Source organism: Entelurus aequoreus, linkage group LG06, assembly GCF_033978785.1.
Source record: "Entelurus aequoreus isolate RoL-2023_Sb linkage group LG06, RoL_Eaeq_v1.1, whole genome shotgun sequence".
Classification (NCBI taxonomy): Eukaryota; Metazoa; Chordata; class Actinopteri; order Syngnathiformes; family Syngnathidae; genus Entelurus; species Entelurus aequoreus.
In genome coordinates, this window is record NC_084736.1 from 77961733 (window position 1) to 77984391 (window position 22659).

A 22659-nucleotide genomic window follows, 5' to 3' on the forward strand; every position below is an offset into this window, starting at 1 on the left:
TTTATTGTTAGGCAGTTTCATTAACGTCCTCCCAGCGCGGTAACAACACACAACAACAGCAGTCACGTTTAGTCTACCGTAAAGCAGTTCGTCTGCCGTAAACAGCAATGTTGTGACGCTCTTAAACAGGACAATACTGCCACCTACTGGATAGCCTGCAGAACACTGAAATTCAAGTATGTCTTTCATTTATATGTATAATAAAATATAAAATAAAATTAAAAAAAATATATAGCTAGAATTCACTGAAAGTCAAGTATTTCATTCATATATATATATATATATATATATATATATATATATATATATATATATATATATATATATATATATATATATATATATATATATATATATATATATATATATGAAATACTTGATTTGGTGAATTCTAGCTGTAAATATACTCTCCTCTTAACCACGCCCTTAGCCACGCCCCCACCCCAACCACGCCCCCCCCCCCCACCCCCCGATATTGGAGGTCTCAAGGTTGGCAAGTATGATAGTACCGAATATGATTAATTAGTATCGCAGTACTATACTAGTACCGGTATACCGTACAACCCTACTATGGAGCAATACTAACAAATAGGTTACTGCCAAAAAAGACAAAATTGATTAATACAAAATATATTTACATAATAGTTGTGGCCCTAAACAATGCAAGATTTCAAAATGGCTAAATAGCTTCAGCAGGATATAAATAACTAAAAGCACCTGTTTGATTATTAAATACCTCCATCTTCTTCCTTTCCCTGCCTCACTCATCCTCTGTGGTCATCCTTTGCTCCCTCTCTCTCTCTCTCTGTCTCTCTTCTTATCTACGCTTCTCCTTCCATCATCTCCCTCATTCTCAGCTATCATCTGCTGCTGCTGCTGCGTCTGCCTTAGCCTGCATGATGATGATGATGATGATGATGATGCTATTTCCTGCTCCTCCTGCTGGATTCTGGGTCATGGATCCCCTAAGGACAAAATGTGGGGAGGAGGTGGTGGGGGAGGAATTGTGAGCATGGAGGAAGAGAAAGCGACAACTAACCGTGTCTCCATCAGGTCTCTGATGGAGGCCACCGTGGGTCCAGATCCCAAGTGGTTGTAGTAAGGCCCTTCATCTTTCTCCAGGATTTGTTCTAAGGTGAAAAAAAGGTAAATCATATTTCATACTTGCGATAATAGTTCAATTATGTCGACCGTTTCAGACATTTGCATGACAGCATATACATACAGTGTTTCCCTTTCATCAGTGGCTTAGTGGTTAGAGCAGGGGTCACCAACCTTTTTGAAACCAAGAGCTACTTCTTGGGTACTGATTAATGCGAAGGGCTACCAGTTTGATACACACTTCAATAAATTGCCAGAAATAGCCAAATTGCTCAATTTACCTTTAACTCTATGTTATTATTAATAATTAATGATATTTACACTTAATTGAACGGTTTAAAAGAGGACAAAACACGAAAAAAATGACAATTGAATTTTGAAACATAGTCTATCTTCAATTTCGACTCTTTAAAATTCAAAATTCAACCGAAAAAAAGAAGAGAAAAACTAGCTAATTCGAATCTTTTTGCAAAAAATTTAAAAAAGAATTTATGGAACATCATTAGTAATTTTTCCTGATTAAGATTAATTTTAGAATTTTGATGACATGTTTTAAATAGGTTCAAATCCAATCTACACTTTGTTAGAATATATAACAAATTGGACCAAGCTATATTTCTAACAAAGACAAATCATTATTTCTTCTAGATTTTCCAGAACAAAAATTTTAAAAGAAATTCAAAAGACTTTGAAATAAGATTTAAATTTGATTCTACAGATTTTCTAGATTTGCCAGAATAATTTTTTTGAATTTTAATCATAATAAGTTTGAAGAAATATTTCACAAATATTCTTCGTCGAAAAAACAGAAGCTAAAATGAAGAATTAAATTAAAATGTATTTATTATTCTTTGCAATAAAAAAATGTTTTTTACTTGAACATTGATTTAAATTGTCAGGAAAGAAGAGGAAGGAATTTAAAAGGTCAAAAGGTATATGTGTTTAAAAATCCTAAAATCATTTTTAAGGTTGTATTTTTTCTCTAAAATTGTCTTTCTGAAAGTTATAAGAAGCAAAGTAAAAAAAATTATGAATTTATTTAAACAAGTGAAGACCAAGTCTTTAAAACATTTTCTTGGATTTTCAAATTCTATTTGAGTTTTGTCTCTCTTAGAATTAAAAATGTCGGGCAAAGCGAGACCAGCTTGCTAGTAAATAAATACAATTTAAAAAATAGAGGCAGCTCACTGGTAAGTGCTGCTATTTGAGCTATTTTTAGAACAGGCCAGCGGGCGACTCATCTGGTCCTTACGGGCTACCTGGTGCCCGCGGGCACCGCGTTGGTGACCCCTGGGTTAGAGTGTCTGCCCTGAGTTCAAACCCCGGCCGAGTCATACCAAAGACTATAAAAATGGGAGCCATTACCTCCCTGCTTGGCTGAGTGCCAGGGGTTGGAATTGGGGGTTAAATCCCCAAAAATTAGAGATGTCTGATAATATCGGACTGATTATCGGCCGATAAATGCTTTAAAATGTAATATCGGAAATTATCGGTATCGGTTTCAAAAAGTAAAATGTATGACTTTTTAAAACTCCGCTGTACGGAGTGGTACACAGAGGTAGGGAGAAGTACAGAGCAGTTGCGTCTCCCAGTCATACTTGCCAACCCTCCCCATTTTCCCGGGAGACTCCCGAATTTCAGTACCCCTCCCGAAAATCTCCCGGGGCAACCATTCTCCCGAATTCCTCCCTATTTCCACCCGTACAAAAATATTGGGGGTGTGCCTTAAAGGCACTGCCTTTGCGTGCCGGCCCAATCCCATGATATCTACGGCTTTTCACACACACACAAGTGAATGCAACGCATACTTGGTCAACAGCCATACAGGTCACACTGAGGGTGACCGTATAAACAACTTTAACACTGTTGCAAATATGCGCCACACTGTGAACCCACACCAAACAAGAATGACAAACCCATTTCGGGAGAACATCCGCACCGTAACACCACATAAAGGGGGCGGCATGGCGTAGTGGGTAGAGCGCCCGTGTCAGAAACTTGAGGGTTGCAGGTTCGCTCTCCGCCTCTTACCATGCCGTTGTGTCATAGGGCAGGACACTTCACCCTTGCCCCCGGTGCCGCTCACACCGGTGAATGAATGTTGAATGAATGATAGGTGGTGGTCGGAGGGGCCGTAGGCGCAAATTGGCAGCCACGCTTCCGTCAGTCTACCCCAGGGCAGCTGTGGCTACGAAAGTAGCTTACCACCACCAGGTGTGAATGAATGATGGGTTTTTAACATGTAAAGCGACTTTGAGTACTTAGAAAAGCGCTATATAAATCCCAGGTATTATTATTATTATTATTATAAACACAACAGAACAAATACCCAGAACCCCTTGCAGCACTAACTCTTCCGGGACGCTACAATATACACCCCCCTACCCCCTACAAAACCCCGCCCACCTCAACCCCACCCACCCCAACCCCGCCCACCTCAACCTCCTCATGCTCTCTCATGGAGAGCATGTCCCAAATTCCAAGCTGCTGTTTTGAGGCATGTAAAAAAAAATAATGCACTTTGTGACTTTAATAATAAATATGGCAGTGCCATTTTGGCATTTTTTTTCCATAACTTGAGTTGATTTATTTTGGAAAACCTTGTCACATTGTTTAATGCATCCAGCGGGGCATCACAACAAAATTAGGCATAATAATGTGTTCATTCCACGACTGTATATATCGGAATCGGTAATTAAGAGTTGGACCATATCGGAATAACGGATATTGGCAAAAAAGCCATTATCGGACATCTCTACCAAAAATGGTTCCCGGGCGCGGCCACCACCGCTGCTCACTGCTCCCCTCACCACCCAGGGGTATGGAACAAGGGGATGGGTCAAATGCAGAGGACATATTTCACCACACCTAGTGTGTGTGTGACAATGTATATTGTAGCGTCCCGGAAGAGTTTGTGCCGCAAGGGGTTCTGGGTATTTGTTCTGTTGTGTTTATGTTATGTTACGGTGCGGATGTTCTCCCGAAATGTGTTTGTCATCCTTGTTTGGTGTGGGTTCACAGTGTGGCGCATATTTGTAACAGTGTTAAAGTTGTTTATACGGTCACCCTCAGTGTGACCTGTATGGCTGTTGACCAAGTATAAGTTCGATGACGCATAGTTTGGATGAACGCGACATGATAAATGCACTGGATTATTGATATCAACTAATATTAATACTAATACTAATACGGGGACGGCGTGGCGAAGTTGGTAGAGTGGCCGTGCCAGCAATCGGAGGGTTGCTGGTTACTGGGGTTCAATCCCCACCTTCTACCATCCTAGTCACGTCCGTTGTGTCCTTGGGCAAGACACTTCACCCTTGCTCCTGATGGCTGCTGGTTAGCGCCTTGCATGGCAGCTCCCGCCATCAGTGTGTGAATGTGTGTGTGAATGGGTGAATGTGGAAATAGTGTCAAAGCGCTTTGAGTACCTTGAAGGTAGAAAAGCGCTTTACAAGTATAACCCATTTATCATTTATGAACAATCAGACGTATCGGATTCATATCCACATATTCGGATTCGAACACAATGGATTCGTACTGTTCACGCTGACATGGGGCAAGGTTTTCCTTTGGACAGAGATTCAGAATTAATCAATTAGAATCAACACGGTAATTTGACACCACTTTGAAAAACATTAACCTAGTTATAATTAACCATTTTGAAGTGGAGTGGGAAGAGTTTTTGGCGACACCAAGTGGCCACAATGATTCATTAAGTCAAACTAATAAATCAAATTATGCCGACAGACTTTGTATCTGTAAGTAGTATGCATGGAATTGTTTGAAACTTAAAGTTAAAGTTAAGTTAAAGTACCAATGATTGTCACACACACACACTAGGTGTAGTGAAATTTGTCCTCTGCATTTGACCCATCCCCTTGATCACCCCCTGGGAGGTGAGGGGAGCGGTGGGCAGCAGCGGTGCCGCGCCCGGGAACCATTTTTTGGTGATTTAACCCCCAATTCCAACCCTTGATGCTGATTGTCAAGCAGGGAGGTAATGGGTCCCATTTTTATAGTCTTTGGTATGACTCTGCCAGGGTTTGAACTCACAACCTACCGATCTCAGGGCGGACACTCTAACCACTAGTCCACTGAGTAGGTTTTGTTTATATTGATACATGTGGTGTTTTAGACTGCAATATTTTTCAATTAAGCACACTTTTTACGTATGTCTAGCTTGTGTGCTATTGTGTGCTTAGCTGTTGTGTAGCTGCTAGCTCATATAAGTCTATAGCCTACCAGGTTTACCTTTCGTAAATGGCTTCACTAAAATACAAGAAAAGACTAAGCGTGTTTGCTTATTGGAGGACATTTAGATGTTAACTGGCTGTCATCCATCCATTTTCTACCGCTTGTCCCTTTTGGGGTCGCGGGGGGTGCTGGAGCCTATCTCAGCTGCATTCGGGCGGAAGGCGGGGTACACCCTGGACAATTCGCCACCTCATCACAGGGCCAACACAGATAGACAGACCACATTCACACTCACATTCACAGACTAGGGCCAACTTAGTGTTGCCAATCAACCTATCCCCAGGTGCATGTCTTTGGAGGTGGGAGGAAGCTGGAGTACCCGGAGGGAACCCACGCAGTCCCGGGAGTACATACAAACTCCACACAGAAAGATCCCGAGCCCGAAATTGAACTCAGGACCTTCGTATTGTGAGGCAGACGCACTAACCCCTAATCCAATTAAGCTCGTTTTGGTTACCAGTGGAGCTAGCACTGAGTTCAAACAATATGTTTAGGTGTAAAACAAATAATGTAATGTGTTTCTATGGGAAAGGAGAGATGTCTTTTTAGAGAGAGCTTCTTACTTGTTTCAAGTATCCAGTGATTAATTAAATAGGAGACCGAGTATGTATTGATTGGAGCCGACTATCTGAGGAAATGCAGTACCATTGTGTCACAGAGATGACATGTAGTGCCTCCTATTGATTGCATGTTCCCTACTACCTAATTTTTATAGGAACATTATACATGGATGCACAGGTGTAATATTGACCCAACCTGACTTACCCACACAGGTGCAAGTGGGGAACTCTGCCTGTAAGTCTTTAGAAGGAGTATCCAGCAAGTTCTTGGTGGGGGTGTCTAGATAGTGCAGAGGAGACTCCAAGAACCCTTTCAAAGATGGAGAACAAGGCAGGCCGTTCTTCGTGGGTGTGTCATCCTCAGAGTAGCAAGTGGTGGAAAGTACAGCTACATCACCCGTGGTTTCAATTTTCATCCGTTTAGGCAAGGGCGAACATGGTATGCTGAACGCATCTTCTATCTGACTGTGTTGCTGCTGCTGTTGGATGATGTCCCTCTGTCCCCACTTTGGGCTCTCTATGGATGTTTGGCTTGAGGTTACTTCCCTTTGGGCTTCAGGGTTATCTTTGTTAACAGCCATATCCTTACTGTTCATATGAGGCGTGGAGCTGGACTCAGGGGTGTGGATGAAGGGAGTAATCTGGGTGTTAGAAGATGCTGTGAGATTGGGGTCCGGGCCACTGGACTGGGATTTGTTTCTTATCTGAGAAGCCAGATCAGTCGCAGACATGGCTTGGCTAGAAGGTGTGTCTGCAGCAGCTGAGTCCCCAAATTCTGCTTCAAACTGACGGATCAGTTCTTCATACTTGGGGTCTATGTTAATGAGACCCGGTAACTGTGAGGTGTTGGGTGGAGATGTGGAGGGCAGATATGAGGCAGGACTGGCAGTGTTAGGGGCTGAACTACCCACTTCCTCTGGTTTAGCATTGGTTGCATGGGCCATTGCTGGGGGCAGAGAGCCTATGGGAGCCGGCGTGTTTGCTGACGAAGCAGAACTCGTTAAAGAGGGAGGCAATGAGAGGTTGGAAATGGATACCTGAGATTGGGCTTGGGCAGGGAGGCCTGCAGCAGCCACCTGAGAGGAGTTACTGTGGAAGGACAAAGGGGGCAGTGAACCCGCAGGTTGCAGACTAGTCAGGGTGTTGGCTCGGCCGGTGGTGATTTGAGTCTTAGGCAGGAAAGTTGGCACAGAGGCTTTTTGCTTAGTCTTCTTGATTATAATCTGTTTGGGTTTAGGAAGAGGAGGGCCTGGGAGCATCCCACTCATAGCTTTTAAGACAGGAGATCCATTTTTCTTCTTTTTGGGTTCCTTGGGCTCCTGTTTTATGTTTAGATGAGTCAAACCATTGGCTTCCATCTGTGGCCACCATTTTTTTAAGTTTTGACAAGCCACAGGGGCACCAAAGCCAGAAGGATGATTAGAGAAGAGGTTTCTCTTGTAGTGAAGGTGCTGTTGCAGAGCTGCCTGAGTTGAGTGTCTGATGGCTGCTTGCCCAGGAGACAAAGGAGAGCCAGGGTAGTGGTGAGACAGAAACTGCCCATTAGCCACGTTGCCATGACCCATGGAGGCAGAATGATGGTAGAGCTCATCAGAGTCTGGCTCTTGCTTTATTCTGGGCAAAGCTGGCTGGTCCCGTGCCTGGAAACCCCCATTCTGGCTTAACTGCTGTGTGACTGGAAGTTTGAAAGATGCATTGCCAGACTTGCTGCTGGTGTCACCCAGCAGCTGTTTGAGCTCTGTCATGGGGTCTGATCTAGCGTGAGGTGCACCAGCATAATGGGATAAGGACTCCGATTTCATACGCATAAATACTTTCTGTTCTTCAGAGCCTCTGTTTGGGTCATGTAGCCACTGTTGGGGATTCTGGCCAAAGCCTTGAGGATTTCCTTGACCTGGAAAGGGAGAGGTAGAAGCATGGGGGGGCTGGCCCTGTGACTGGGGTCTATGGTGCTCACAGGACACTGCTGTTTGCTGGTCAGTGTGTAATCCTGGAGGGACGGACTGAGAGCGTGAGGATGGTATTAAGTTAGTGCCATTTGGTGACGGAGACAAAAGGTTTTGGCTATGTTGATGATGGAGGAGGTTATTATTAAAGAGAATGTGACCTGGAAGACCAACACCTTGAGTTCCAGTACCAGATAACTGTGTGAGGGCTTCTATGGCAATGGCTGTCTGTAGACTGACATTCCTTTCCTTGGCTATCGACAGCACCTGGGGAGAACAGGGAATTGGAGGAAGTTTGGAGTAGGGCACTTGGCCAGTGTGTGGGCCTTTTGTTCGCTGTTGCTGTTGGGGGTATGAAGAAGACAAGTGGCCACCATTGGTCTGGAGATAGGACTGGTTCTGCAGATGGGGCTGCTGAATGGTGGACTGCAAATGTGGTGAATCATTCGTCTTGCTGGTGCTTTGAGCCTGACTAGTTGCCAACTTAATCTTCTTCTCCAGCCACTCCAGGTAGTCTGGACAGTCCGGCCCTTCACAGTTACAGTTAGGCGGCTTGTGACCATGTTTCGCGTGGTTCAGTGCTGTCTGTAGAGTGTTCATGTTTTCTGGAGATTGGTGGCTTGAGTCAGGAGCCAATGAGTGTTTGATCCTAGCCCCATCAGCTCCCATCTCCTGGGTAAACTTCTCATACAGCTGTTTTGTCAACGGCTGCACTTGGAGGCAAGAAGTAGAGGAAGAAGGCGGTAAGGTGCCAGCAATGGCTGAAAAATTAACCAGATTTTGAGCATCCTCCATATCCACGTGGTGGACATGTTCTCTTCGGTTTCCATGACTGCTGTTGTTCAAAGATGGCTGCTGTTGGTCATTGCCATGTTCTGCCACCCAGCACTGCCTTGGGGGTACACTTCCTGCCCTCTTCTGCTCTGTTTCCATTGATGAATCATTATCATCTGAGTAGCAATTCACACCATTGGATAGTTCCAGGCTCAGCACGCCTTCCTGGAGGCGGTCTGGTGACCCAATTTCCATCTGCTCTCCACCTCTGGGGCCATCCAATGAAGTGACTTTGTGAATACTCTGAAAGACAGAAAGAGGGAAGTTATTTTTTTAATAAATAAAGTTATGCATCGCTACTTTAAAAATATTTTATATTGTATTCAAACTTTTTCCAGATGAGTCCCTATGGCTTGTGGTCAAATTGCCTCTAAAATTATTAGACAAATGGTCAATGACTTATGGAAAACTGGTTGCTATGTGCCTTTGCAAAGATTTGCAGCCATGTTTTTCAACAAACCTTTCTTAAACTTTACAGACTTGTCGGTCCCATAAAGGTGAGAACCAAACTCTGTGATTCTTAAACTCAGTCCGACTTTTGTGGTCAAATGTTGGGGTTTAATAACAGCACCACCATGAGGTGCATTTGTAAAATAAAAAATACAGTAGCACAGGCAACACTGTAAGGGTGCATGCTCTGCTAAGTGTCATTCTTTTTATGAAACAGTTCAGAAGTGAAAGAGTTACACCATGTGTTTTTTCAACACAAAAGTTTATACCACAGCCCAGCAACCCGTAAATTGTTCCCTTCGTCTGAGATTTTTTTTTACTACAGTCAAGAAATTGGCATCTTTAAAAAGAGAGTCCCCCAAACCCCCCAAAAAATGAGTCAATTCAGGATGGCCGAACTCATTTGCTTGTAAAGTCAGGAAAAAATACAACTTTTGAAAGTTTACAAGCTGCTCCAGACTATTTTTACATTGTGGAAAAGGTGGTAAAATATCTACACTACTCTATAGGCTTGGTCTCAAAATACACACACACACTAAAACTCCCAACTCTAAGCTTATCTGCACACCCAAACTGACAAATAACAGAAACAACATTATTCCAGCCTCATCTTCCCTTATCCATGTTTTCCTTCCAACATCTCAAACGTACACTAGAGCACACCCAGCGCTGCAAGGTCAGGTCAAACAGGTTATGAGTAAGTAAGGCAATAACTGTTTCTTCAGAGGAGAGTTTTTACAACATGTGATATACATGTCAGTGTTCATACACCAGAAATGTTAAGACTATGCCTCAGAGTCAGGTATTCAATACAACACTGTATGTCTGTACCGTTTTACTTGGATATACACACAATAGAGCAACTGATATCCTTAAACTATATGCTAAGAATTACTTGTCATTGGTCATAATAAAGGAATGTTACTGTGGAGGTTGCTTTTTGTCAATAATGTTCTTTTATAGTTAAAACAGTAACCTAAAGATTAGAGTCAAAAGTTATAGTAAATGCTGTGTCATTGTAAGGAACTTTTCAAGCATTTAATTACCAGACTGCCAAAATATTCTATGGTCTTTTGAATGCACCTTCTGTGTGGTGTGTCTAGTCAGGGTCCCGGGGGTGTTGATGAGGTGGTTTGGGGTTAGAATGTGGGGGGGTTTGAAGGTGGTTGCAGCCAACAGCCGGCAGGCAATACGTGAGAGGCCTCATGTCCGCACTATCAGCGGCATCACACGGGAAAGAGGAAGGGGGCGGGGGCTGTGCACGGCTGTTATGAGAACTGCAGTGTGTTGAAACACAGAATGTCTGCACACACACACACACACACACACTACACACAGCTCACAGTGACAGTTTATCATGCACACGCCATGTCACTGGCTCAACACCACAAACGCAGTGTGTTTTGTGCAAAACAAAGTGACAGCCGATCATCAACGATGAAACGTCAATGACCGTAATGCAGGGCCTCCCACGGCACGTAGCGTAATATTTCCGTATTTTACTACACGCCGAGCATTCCTTTGTCACAAAGACACACACTCCTTGGCACACATCCAAAAGGGAAAAAAAAACCTTCACCTCAGGAGCCCTTTAAATCGGACGCATCGCCTCAGCTGACAGAATAAAAATGAAAGAGGGAGGAGACAAAGCACGCGACGTGCGGTGTTGCTAGGGGGTTTCAGTCAAACCCCAAACCCAGGTTCCCTGTTCCCCCCCCTCCCCCGAAGACGGAGCGTGGAGAAGACATCATGACAACATCAAGTTCAACTTACGTGGCCCGAGACTTCCATAGGCGCCGGTCGGAGAGCAGAAAGCCGCGAGGAGGCCGGCAGAGAGGAGCATGAGCGTCGTTTGAGGTGTCAGGACGGCATGCGAGTAATTGGACCGTCTCGGGTTGCGTTGTTGACTTCTTTCATCCAGCCAGAAGGAGCGAGCGGCAAAATCCACGAGCGCGTTCCGGCCACACATAAATAACACACCTCCCCGCCGTCCTCATTCTCTTAGCCTCTCCCTATGGCCGCCACCTTCCCTCTGCTCCCTTCTTTCTCATTATCTGTCTGCTCCTCCCTTCCCTTTTTCAATATCCTCTTTCTCTCTTTCTTTCTTCCCGTCTCTCGGCTACACATGCAGTCGGTTTCTCTTCAATCAACACCCTCCCCCCCTTTTTGCCTCTCTCTCCGTCTATCTCTCTCTATTCCCCTCCCTCTCACGCTGCTTTTACCTCCATCTCCCCTGCTCTCTCTCTCTTCAGTGTGTGCAGAGCGAGAGGCCATTATCTGAGCCACGGCGGGCACGTACGTCGGAATGGAGGAGTGTGCAATGAACAGAAACAGAAAGAGCCGTGGGCTGCAGTCCCTAGGAAACCACAAATGCCGACTGCCTCCAGCTCCACCTCCTCTTCCGCATATCCCACAGTTCACATCAGCTGTTCCGTTTGTCCCTTTAAATCCAACGTCCGTGGCGACTTGTTCGAGGAAACGTTACAACCTGCTGCCTCGTCCTTTCCATTTCGTCCCCCCGAGCCTGGTTCTTCCATCGCCGCTGGGTCCTTGGCATTGGTATTACGCTGGCAGTCGTGGGAGTGAGCCTTTTCTCCAAGATGGAAAAGGGAATTTTCTGCGATATCCCTCTTTTCATTCAAATACAAGGGGAAGGACAGGATGCGGCTACACGGAAGGTACGCCGGATGACACTTTGCCGTCAGCGAGCAGGACAACGTAGTGAGGAGAGCGACGGCACAAAGTGGGGATTCAATGGAACAAGTCATAGCAGCTACTAGCCGGATCAAAAGTCACTCTGCTACTTTTCCGATGGACGGAGGCTCCGAACGGGAAGAGCGCTGCCGTTCGAAGAACCCTAACCCAAACACATTAGCTTTCTCCTGCCCTGTCCGTTGAACCTTCGTCGTCGCCTCGCTCTACCCTCGCCTATTGTCGTCAACGCCTTTCCTCTCGCCTAATCGCTGGCTGATCGGCCTCGCGGAGTCTGTCCTCTTGTTTACGGTCGCTGGATTTTCCCATTCGCAGCCAGGTGAATCATGAGAACATGGCCGCCCCCTCCGTTAGCTACTGCGTGCTGTCATTCTTTGACATTACCCAGCATTAGCCAACTTCCCCAGGACTGACTTCCTCTCTTTACTATGGGCTTTTCCTCTTAGCCTCCCTCGCTCTCTCTGTTTCTACAGGCTTTTTCTCAGTCTGTGTTCCTCTCAGCCCTGTCTCCTCGGAGCTTACGAAACAACTCTCCGGTCCCGGCGACTGTACATTATCTGCTCCTCACGTATTTTTTTTTTTGTACACACGCGCACACAACAGATGAGCGTCAATCCCGAAATGAAACAGCGCAGCCTGAGCAGTCCAAAGCCAAGGAAGAGAAGTGGAGCATAGGTCACGTGACAGCAGGAGGACCAATGAGCGCGAGGGAAGGCGGTGAGCGGGTGAAGCAGGGAAACCGTTGTTGATGACATGACCGTATCGTCGCCGCCATGGTGTCATCATTACCACGAGCATAACGTCATGTGACACATCACCAATGACACACGCTAACTGGAAAACTTTGTCCACCGGCAGCAGTGACACAGCAGTTGGGGGCACAACACTCTCAGATCACGTGCTCACCAGTCGTCATTTCAGTGCCTTTTGTCCCCCTGGTCATTAGACTTAGTGTTGGCAAAAGTAGATATCGGAGTAAACTGGTATAGAAACATACTAGACATGTCAAAGATGCTTATTTTGAATAGTAAGCACATATCTGACATCATGTCATAAATCTGGGGTTTTTACTATTTTACAGGCCAAGGACCCCCAATCTGATGGAGCGATGGAGCAGGATCCCCTAAATACATATATACACTATTCAAATAACACACAGGTGTTATTTGTGTATATATATATATATATATGTGTGTGTATATATATATATATATATATATATATTTATATATATATATATATATATATTTATGTCTATATATATATATTAGTGTTGTAACGATAACATTTTGGGACCGGTGCTAAAAAATGTTTGATAATTTTCTGTACTTTTCTAAATGAGGGGTACCACAAAAAAATTGCATTAATGGCTTTATTTGAACAAAAAATCTTAGGGTACATTAAACATATGTTTATTATTGCAATGTTGTCCTTAAATAAAATAGTGAACATACGAGACAACTTGTCTTTTAGTAGTAAGTAAACAAACAAAGACTCCTAATTAGTCTGCTGACATATGCAGTAACATATTGTGTCATTTATCATTCTATTATTTCCATCCATCCATCTTTTTCCGCTTATCCGAGGTCGGGTCGCGGGGGCAGCAGCCTAAGCAGGGAAGCCCAGACTTCCCTCTCCCCTAGCACTTCGTCCAGCTCTTCCCGGGGGATCCCGAGGCGTTCCCAGGCCAGCCGGGAGACATAGTCTTCCCAACGTGTCCTGGATCATTCTATTATTTTGTCAAAATTATTAAGGACAAGTGGTAGAAAATGAATTGTTTATATACTTGTTAATTTACTGTTAATATCTGCTTACTTTCTCTTTTAACATGTTCTATCTACACTTCTGTTAAAATGTAATAATAACTTATTATTCTGTTGTTTGATACTTTACATTAGTTTTGGATGATACCGCAAATTTGGGTATCGATTCGATACCAAGTAGTTACAGGGTCATACATCGGTCATAATTGAAGTCCTCGTGTGTCCAGGGACATATTTCCTGAGTTTATAAACATAATATAAATAAACAAATGTTTTGAAAAGATTTAGTGATGCTAAAAAATATTGATGTAATCATAGTAGTATCGACTAGATACGCTCCTTTACTTGGTATCATTACAGGGGATTTTAGCTGCAAGCTAGATAGCCATGTCTTAAAGCACCTCCTCCTGAGGGTGTTTCAGTGTTACAGCCAAAATGCATCCATTCTCTCTTTTCTGTCTACACACTGTGTCTGCTTGTAAGTACTCCGTGTGTGTGCGCTGCCGAACATGCTCCTCTGCTCGTAAAACCAGCAATGCCACGACGAGATGACAACGCGCCGTCATGCCCGTATAGTACCGAATATGATTAATTAGTATCGTGGTACTATACTAGTACCGGTATACCGTCCAACCCTACAATTTAGAGGTACAGTGAGTAGGGTAGCCATGTTACTAATGTGTGTTTAAAGACATTTACATTTTGGCAAAATTGTTGGAGAAAATAATAAAAATAAAAAAAATCAACCAAAAATTGGATGACCACCCCCTGCAGTACCGCCATGAACCATACATATTATGTTAAAGTTCAAACAATGATCTGAAAGGATTCATATGGCCCCATCCCTGGGTGGATCCCCGGGTGAGAGGAAGGTGGAGAATTTATCATTTTGCAATGCAGTCTGCTGAAAATGATGAAAAGCGGCACTCTAAATTGCAACTGACGCCGTGGTCAAAGTTGGAATTGCCACAAAACACACCTTAACACTCTACTGCCCTCTTGCTGTAAAAATGGTTAGTCATGTTTCATGTGTCATGTGTCGGGTAAACCGCAACGAATAGGGCTATATAAATCTATATGTTGCTCCTTGTTATAAAATCCAGGTGTATACTGGATTGCTTTTATTTTGAAGCTTACTAAACAGGAAGTCACCGTAGGTATGTTTTCATGCTGTGCAACTCGGCAGTAGTGACGTGGCTGCCGTCGTTTCACACTGCTTAGTCAACAACGCCCCGACAAATGCAGACCAAAGATAACAATTTTTCCAAGAAATTAAGCCTTGAGGGCTCAAACTTGGTGTCAACAAAACCGGTCGACCATGTCGGTCGGGGGTCTACGGCTCTAGAGCTGCATGCGGCTCTTTAGCGCCGCCCTAGTGGCTCCCTGGAGCGTTTTAAAAAATGTATGAAAATAGAAAAAGATGAGGGAAAAAATATATTTTTGTTTTAATATGGTTTCATTAATTGTTAGAAATCCCAGTGTTTATATTAAACATAATTCTCTAATGAGAGTATTTGGCGGCCACTCTCCCAACCGTGCCACGCCGTCCCTTTGGGCCATTTTACATAATAAAATATTATTTACAAATCATATAGTCTATAATTAACAAAAACCTATGCAGTATGAACAACGCCAACACTGTCATAAACATGTGCTATGTAGTGAAACCACACGGCCGTCCCTTTGGGCCATTTTACACAATAAAACATTTTTACAAATCATATAGAGCAGGGGTCACCAACGCGGTGCCCGCGGGCACCAGGTAGCCCGTAAGGACCAGATGAGTAGCTCGCTGGCCTGTTCTAAAAATAGCTCAAATACCAGCACTTACCAGTGAGCTGCCTCTATTTTTTAAATTTTATTTATTTTCTAGCAAGCTGGTCTCGCTTTGCCAGACATTTTTAATTCTAAGAGAGACAAAACTCAAATAGAATTTGAAAATCCAAGAAAATATTTTAAAGACTTGGTCTTCACTTGTTTAAATAAATTCATTAATTTTTTTACTTTGCTTCTTATAACTTTCAGAAAGACAATTTTAGAGAAAAAATACAACCTTAAAAATGATTTTAGGATTTTTAAACACATATACCTTTTGACCTTTTAAATTCCTTCCTCTTCTTTCCTGACAATTTAAATCAATGTTCAAGTAATTTATTTTTTTTATTGTAAAGAATAATAAATACATTTTAATTTAATTCTTCATTTTAGCTTCTGTTTTTTTCGACGAAGAATATTTTTGAAATATTTCTTCAAACTTATTATGATTAAAATTCAAAAAAATTATTCTGGAAAATCTGGAAAATCTAGAAAATCTGAAGAATCAAATTTAAATCTTATTTCAAAGTCTTTTGAATTTCTTTTAAAATTTTTGTTCTGGAAAATCTAGAAGAAATAATGATTTGTCTTTGTTAGAAATATAGCTTGGTCCAATTTGTTATATATTCTAACAAAGTGTAGATTGGATTTTAACCTATTTAAAACGTCATCAAAATTCTAAAATTAATCTTAATCAGGAAAAATTACTAATGATGTTCCATAAATTCTTTTTTACATTTTTTCAAAAAGATTCAAATTAGCTAGTTTTTCTCTTCTTTTTTTCGGTAGAATTTTGAATTTTAAAGAGTCGAAATTGAAGATAAACTATGTTTCAAAATTTAATTGTCATTTGTTTCGTGTTTTCTCCTCTTTTAAACCGTTCAATTAAGTGTAAATATCATTAATTATTGATAATAACATAGAGTTAAAAGGTAAATTGAGCAAATTTGCTATTTATGGCAATTTATTTAAGTGTGTATCAAACTGGTAGCCCTTCGCATTAATCAGTACCCAAGAAGTAGCTCTTGGTTTCAAAAAGGTTGGTGACCCCTGATATAGTGTATAGTTAACAAAAGCCTATGCAGTATGAACAACGCCAACACTGTCACAAGTTTCGTCATTTCTCACAAAATCGCCAGAAAAAGTAAGGCGATTTCTGACGGAGAGTTTATTAAGTAGTGCTCATTGGCCTCTGTTGCGCTGATATGCCCGGAGAAGAGGGGCGCATTTGAGAACGTGTCACTCTCCTGACGCACTGTAACGAGGCGGGTTGAGACCATCGCTGGAAACTTGGAGCTTCAGCTGAAGAACAGAACGGCCGACTTTGACCTTTTTTTCGCTGGCTTTGGATGAGAGCTGCGATGTACGTAACACCGCGTGTGATAACTGCAGACTTTCAAAACACGGAGTAGCTGGCAGCCATGCAGTCAATTAAAGAGACAACCACAGGTAATGACTTGTTCACATAGGTAAATGCGTGTTTGGACATGTTAGGACTGAAATGGGACAATCTGGCAGGTGTGACAACAGATGGTTGTCCAAATCTGACGGGGAAAAATGTTGGACTTTTAAAGAGGATGCAGGATAAAGTGACAGAAATTGACATTTTTGCATTGTATTATACATCAGGAAGTGTTGTGTAAGACAGTGTTAAAAATAAAACACTCAAAAGCAATCTGCTTTTGTATAAAGTTAAGTTAGGTTAAATGAAATTATTATTATTTATCTTACGGTATATCAAAAATAATTTGAGCAAAATTTAATTGAAATATTGTCGGGGTGGCCCTCCAGCACTGCTCAGGTTGCTCATGCGGCCCACGGTAAAAATTAATTGCCCACCCCTGCCGTAGGCTGACATCAAAGTGATCATACTGATTGTATATTCTCCATACAATAAGAAAGAAAAGAGCACTTACAGTCAATTGGTTGTGAAGCTCTAACAACAATCCTATCACAGTACTTGTCATCCTCGCCCGTTCAATTCCTTTTCTCTTATCCTCTCTCAGGCTCCGTTTCTCAGCAGCACGGCGGTAGGTTGTTGTTGATGACAGGAGGTTTCGAGAGACAAGAGAAGTCCATTCTCGGCAGGTTTGACTTGCATATGACTAAGCCTGAGTCATGGTTTCTTCCTAACGACTGCTGACATAAACCCCCCTGAACGACAAAGGCGAGACGTGCAGTTATTGTGGGCCTCGGAGGTGGGAGTTCTGAGCCCGGCTTCCTGTTTTGTCACTTTCGTTTGACACGACCGTGACTTTGCACACTGGAACACGCCAAAGTCGAAAACCCCGTTTATGTGGAACACCTCATAAAACACTTTATCAATCTCAAATTGCGAGCATCCTTGGCCCAAATATGCCTTCTCTGATTAAGGTTGACAAGGTATACCGGTACTAGTATAGTACCGTGATACTAATGAATCATATTCTGTAATAATAACAATAATAATAATATATTTTATTTGTAAAAAGCACTTTACATTGAGTAAACAACCTCAAAGTGCTACAGTGTATTAAAAAAATAAAAATAAGAAGATAATAAAAAAGCAGCGATGGACGGGACCGACTTTGAGGGCTCATAAAATCCAAACCGGAGCAGTAATTAAAACTGTTTCATCAACTTTTAATCAGAAGGGTTCAATCTCTCTCCTGTGCTAATTTGAAGCCGACACGACAAACGCGCTCAGAGGAGGTAATGTTTGAAAAAAGGTGACTGTTTTTACTTAACTTTTGTTTTGAAGGGGGAATTGCAAACTTCCTGTTGATTTTTGCTGGGGGTTGTCAGTGTATGAAATGTAGGTCTAAGTAAGACCTACATAGAGGTTTTTGTTTCATGTCTCTACGACATTCCTACTGGGAGTTACAGGCAGTTTTGTCTGTGTTTTCCTCCTAGAGGAGTGCTAGAGCGCAATTTTGAGTTTTGGGGTTTGGTTTTTTGATTAGATCGCAATTTTCGCCAGTCCTGATGTGTGTGTCCAATTTGGTGAGTTTTGAAGCATGTTAAGGGGGTCAAATTACAGCTCAAAGAGGCGGCGGTATAATAATAAAACGCTAGAAATACAATAGGGTCCTCTGTCCCAAAGGGACTCGGTCCCTAATTAAAAACTAGAACAGCCAAATAGCTAGAACTAGTATGCATATATCTAAAAAAAGGCTTTTTTTTAAAAAAGAAGGGTTTTTAAGCGTTTTTTAAAAGCATCCACAGTCTGTGGTGCCCTCAGGTGGTCAGGGAGAGCGTTCCACAGACTGGGAGCGGCGGAGCAGAAAGCCCGGTCTCCCATTGTTCGTAGCTTTGTCCTCGGAGGTTAGCGGAGGTGTCGTGTGGAGGTTTTGGGGGCGAGTAGTTCTACTATACCGTCTCTAAAAAGTACCCGTCCCCGCTCCACCCCCTTTTTTTTTGTCATGACATTGCTGGTTTACGAGCATGTTCGGCAGCGCGCACACACAAAGTACTTACAAACAGACACAGTGTGTAGACAGAAAAAGGGAAAACGGACGCATTTTGGCTTAAAAACTACAGATAAAGGTGAAGTTATAAGCAGCTAACGTCCAGCAGCAGTCTGCAGCGTTCTAGCTACTTCTAAATCACTAATCCTCGTCTCCATGGCGACAAATAAAGTCAGTTTCTTACAAGTATCATTATCACTGCAGGACGAGGAATAGCTAAACATGCTTCACCACACACCGTAGCTCACCGGGCGTCACAATGTAAACAAACGCCATGGGTGGATCTACACCTGACATCCACTGTAATGATACCAAGTACAGCGGCGTATCTCGTTGATACTACTATGATTACATCAATATTCGTTTAGCATCACAAAATCTTTTTTCGTTGTTTTTTTTAATTTATATTATGTTTATACACTCAGGAAATATGTCCCTGGACACATGAGGACTTCAATTATGACCTTTGTATGATCCTGTAACTACTTGGTATCGGATCAATACCCAAATTTGTGGTATCATCCAAAACTGATGTAAAGTATGCAAACAACAGAAGAATAAGTGATTATTACATTTTAACAGAAGTGTAGATTGAACGGTAACACTTTAGTATAAAGAACACATATTCACCATTAATTAGTTGCTTATTAACATGCAACTTAGTAACATATTGGCTCTTAATTAGTCATTATTAATGCCTTATTCTGCATGGCCTTATTATACAAGCAGTAAGCCATTAACTAAGAGTATTCCCTCATTAACCTCAGAATTATTGATTATTAGTAACCCTAACCCTAACCCTTATATCAGGGGTGTCCAAACTTTTTCCACTGAGGGCCGTACACGGAAAAATTTAAGCATGCGGGGGCCATTTTGATATTTTTCATTTTCAAACCTTAACAAAATATATGGATTTTTTTTTTTTTTAAACCTTTAGGGTTCCCGGGGACCATAAAGGGTGTCAGTCATTAAAATGTAAAAGATAAGTCAAATTATTATTATTTTTTATTTAACGCTTACAGTAAATCTCTATATCAACTTCAGGTTGATATAAAGTAAAAAAAAAATAAAAAAAGGTTTTATGCCTTTTCTGTCAAAGACAACTTTGTTTTTTATAGTAAAACTGAAATATGCAGTATTTAGTAATTAGAGCCCTGAAAGATCAATAATGCAGGACAACATTAATTTTAATTCTTTAATATTTTTGAGTAATCACAGTGAAATGTTAAATAAAATCCTACTAAATATATTTGGGATCCAAAAGGTCCCCCACTCATAAAGTGATACATTTTTATTAGTTTTTTTTTTACTTTTAACACTTAAATTACGAGATCAACTTCAGATATATCTGTCCAATTTTACGTTTGAACTATCATTTTGTTTGTATTATGCTCTTTTGTTAAATAAAACTTTGATGTTTTTTTATGGCAACCACACAATATATGCAATATTTTTTCCACATAAAACATTTTAAAGGGATATTTTTTAAGTAATAATTCATTATAACATAGATTTTTAGTCTTTTTTTTTTTTTTAGCAATGGCAAAAAAAAAATAAAAATAAACAAAGACAAAATAAAAAAAACAGCCTGCATGGCAGCTTTGTGTCAACATTGCAACTTTTTCTTGTTAGATTTCACCTCATTCCACTTTTTTTAAATGTTTTTTTTTAATTTTTGCAATATTATCAATTTTGCAGAATGTGTGGCGGGCCGGTAAACAATTAGCTGCGGGCCGCTAATGGCCCCCGGGCCGCACTTTGGACACCCCTGCCTTATATGTTCCCCCAGTGTCCAAATAACTCTAAATGAAGTCTTTGTTACTTTAATAAGCAACTAATTAATGGTGAATATGTTCCCCATACTAAAGTGTGACCAAATATAATACAGAGGAAAAGTTAAGTGAATTATATTTATATAGCGTTTTTCTCTCCAGACTCAAAGCGCTTAACATAGTGAAACCCATTATGGACATATTTAAGCTACATTCAAATCCGTGACTAGGATGGCGGAAGCGGGGGATGGAACCCGGAACCCTCAACTTGCTGGCAGGGCCGCTCACTACAAACCGAGCCACGCTGAGCCAAAACCACGTCAACAAACCGCTGCAGGTTGAAAAATGCTTTGTTGACATCTTTTCTGCGTATGTTTCTGACCCAAGTCACCAGTAAACGTGCAAATAATGACTAGTTTCTGTTATGGCGACGACCACTTCGGGATATAATCAATCATCTTTGGCACAGGTGTCGAACTCAAGGCTCGGGGGCCAGATGTGGTCCGCCACATCATTTTATTTGGCCCTCGAAAGCCTGGAAATAATATGTATCAATAAAGTACTGATAGTCTCTTACTAAATGTATTCTTTCTTTCTATTTTGGCAGAAAAAAAATGTATGAAATCGCAAATTATGTTAACTTAAATATTGTCTAATAGTGCAAAAATATATTATCAAACATTCAAACCATTTTTTAAATAGAAATAAATACTTATGATAAAGCGAGTTATCCATCAAATTGTGCAATGTAAAAGTAGCGATAGATTTCATGGTAAAATTGTGACATTTCCTGTGGTTTTTCACAGCATTTTTCTCTAAATGAAAAAAACAGTCCTTTTTTTTACTGTAATAAACTGGTGCCATTTTGGCATTTACATTAATACACCGAAAAATCTACAGTTGTTGATTTGCGGTAAAAAAAAACAAAAAAAAACAAAAAACTGGCAGCTCAGGTGCCAAAATTTGGTAACACTTTAGTATGGGGAACATATTCTAAGTAACAAAGACTTCATTTAATTTAATTTGGACACTAGGGGAACATATAAGGGTTAGGGTTATTAATAATCAATAATTCTGAGGTTATTGAGGGAAGACTCTTAGTTAATGGCTTACTGGTTGTATAATAACGCCATGCAGAATAAGGCATTAATAAGTACTTAATAGTGACTAATTAAGAGCCAATATGTTACTAATTTGCATGTTAATAAGTACCTAATTAATGGTGAAAATGTTCCCCATACTAAAGTGTTACCGACTTAATTTAGAGTTTTTTGGACACTAGGGGAACATATAAGGGTTAGGGTTACTAATAAGCAATAATTCTGAGGTTATTGAGGGAAGACTCTTAGTTAATGGCTTACTGGTTGTATAATAAGGCCATGCAGAATAAGGCATTAATTAGTTTTTTCATATTTTTCAAAACATTTTTAAATTTTTTGTAATGATTTTACATTGCGCACCTAAGTATAGTGCAAACCTTTTTTTTTTTGTAAATTTTTAAAATTTTTAAAAACTTTTAAAACATTTTTTTATTTTATTTTATTTTTTAACAATAAAAAAAATAGATTTTTTTTGGTAATTGTTTCGTAATTTTTTTGTAATTTGTTTCATTTTTTTTAAACATTTAATTGTTTTTTTTGAAATTTTGTTTGATTTTTTTGTATTTTTCAGTTTTTTTCAAAATGTTTTTTCATTTTTTTCATATTTTTCAAAACATTTTTTTATTGTTTTTAATGTTTTTACCTGGCACACCTGGGTGGAGTGCACTCGTGTAATTGTTTTAATTATTATTATTTATTTTTTTCTATTTTTTTTTGTTGAACAACAAATGCACACAAAAGTCAAGGCACTTTCAACATCAGCGAAACATACCAAGGAAAGAAAACAAAAGCAAATACTGAGAGTATTAAATAATAATGAATAATAATAATAAAAAATATGGGTAACACTTTAGTATGGGGAACATATTCACCATTAATTAGTTGCTTATTAAAGTAACAAAG

General features: G+C 40.9%; 1 protein-coding gene and 1 long non-coding RNA gene across 2 annotated transcripts in view; one reads left to right on the plus strand and one right to left on the minus strand.

Annotated features, from left to right (window-relative positions):
* The window catches only part of tet3 (tet methylcytosine dioxygenase 3), a 112453-nt gene that overhangs the window by 41372 nt on the left and 48422 nt on the right, over positions 1 to 22659 (minus strand). Inside the window, exons 2-3 of the mRNA XM_062051595.1 lie at positions 6124 to 8941; positions 1040 to 1130 (exon numbers count right to left, since the gene is read on the minus strand). Of these exons, the coding sequence (XP_061907579.1) occupies positions 1040 to 1130; positions 6124 to 8941 (2909 nt within the window). The remainder of the gene's footprint in view (positions 1 to 1039; positions 1131 to 6123; positions 8942 to 22659) is intronic.
* On the plus strand, positions 784 to 13056 carry LOC133652632 (uncharacterized). Its single transcript, XR_009826602.1, has 3 exons — positions 784 to 978; positions 1054 to 1146; positions 12942 to 13056. It is a non-coding gene; the product is annotated as an uncharacterized LOC133652632 (long non-coding RNA).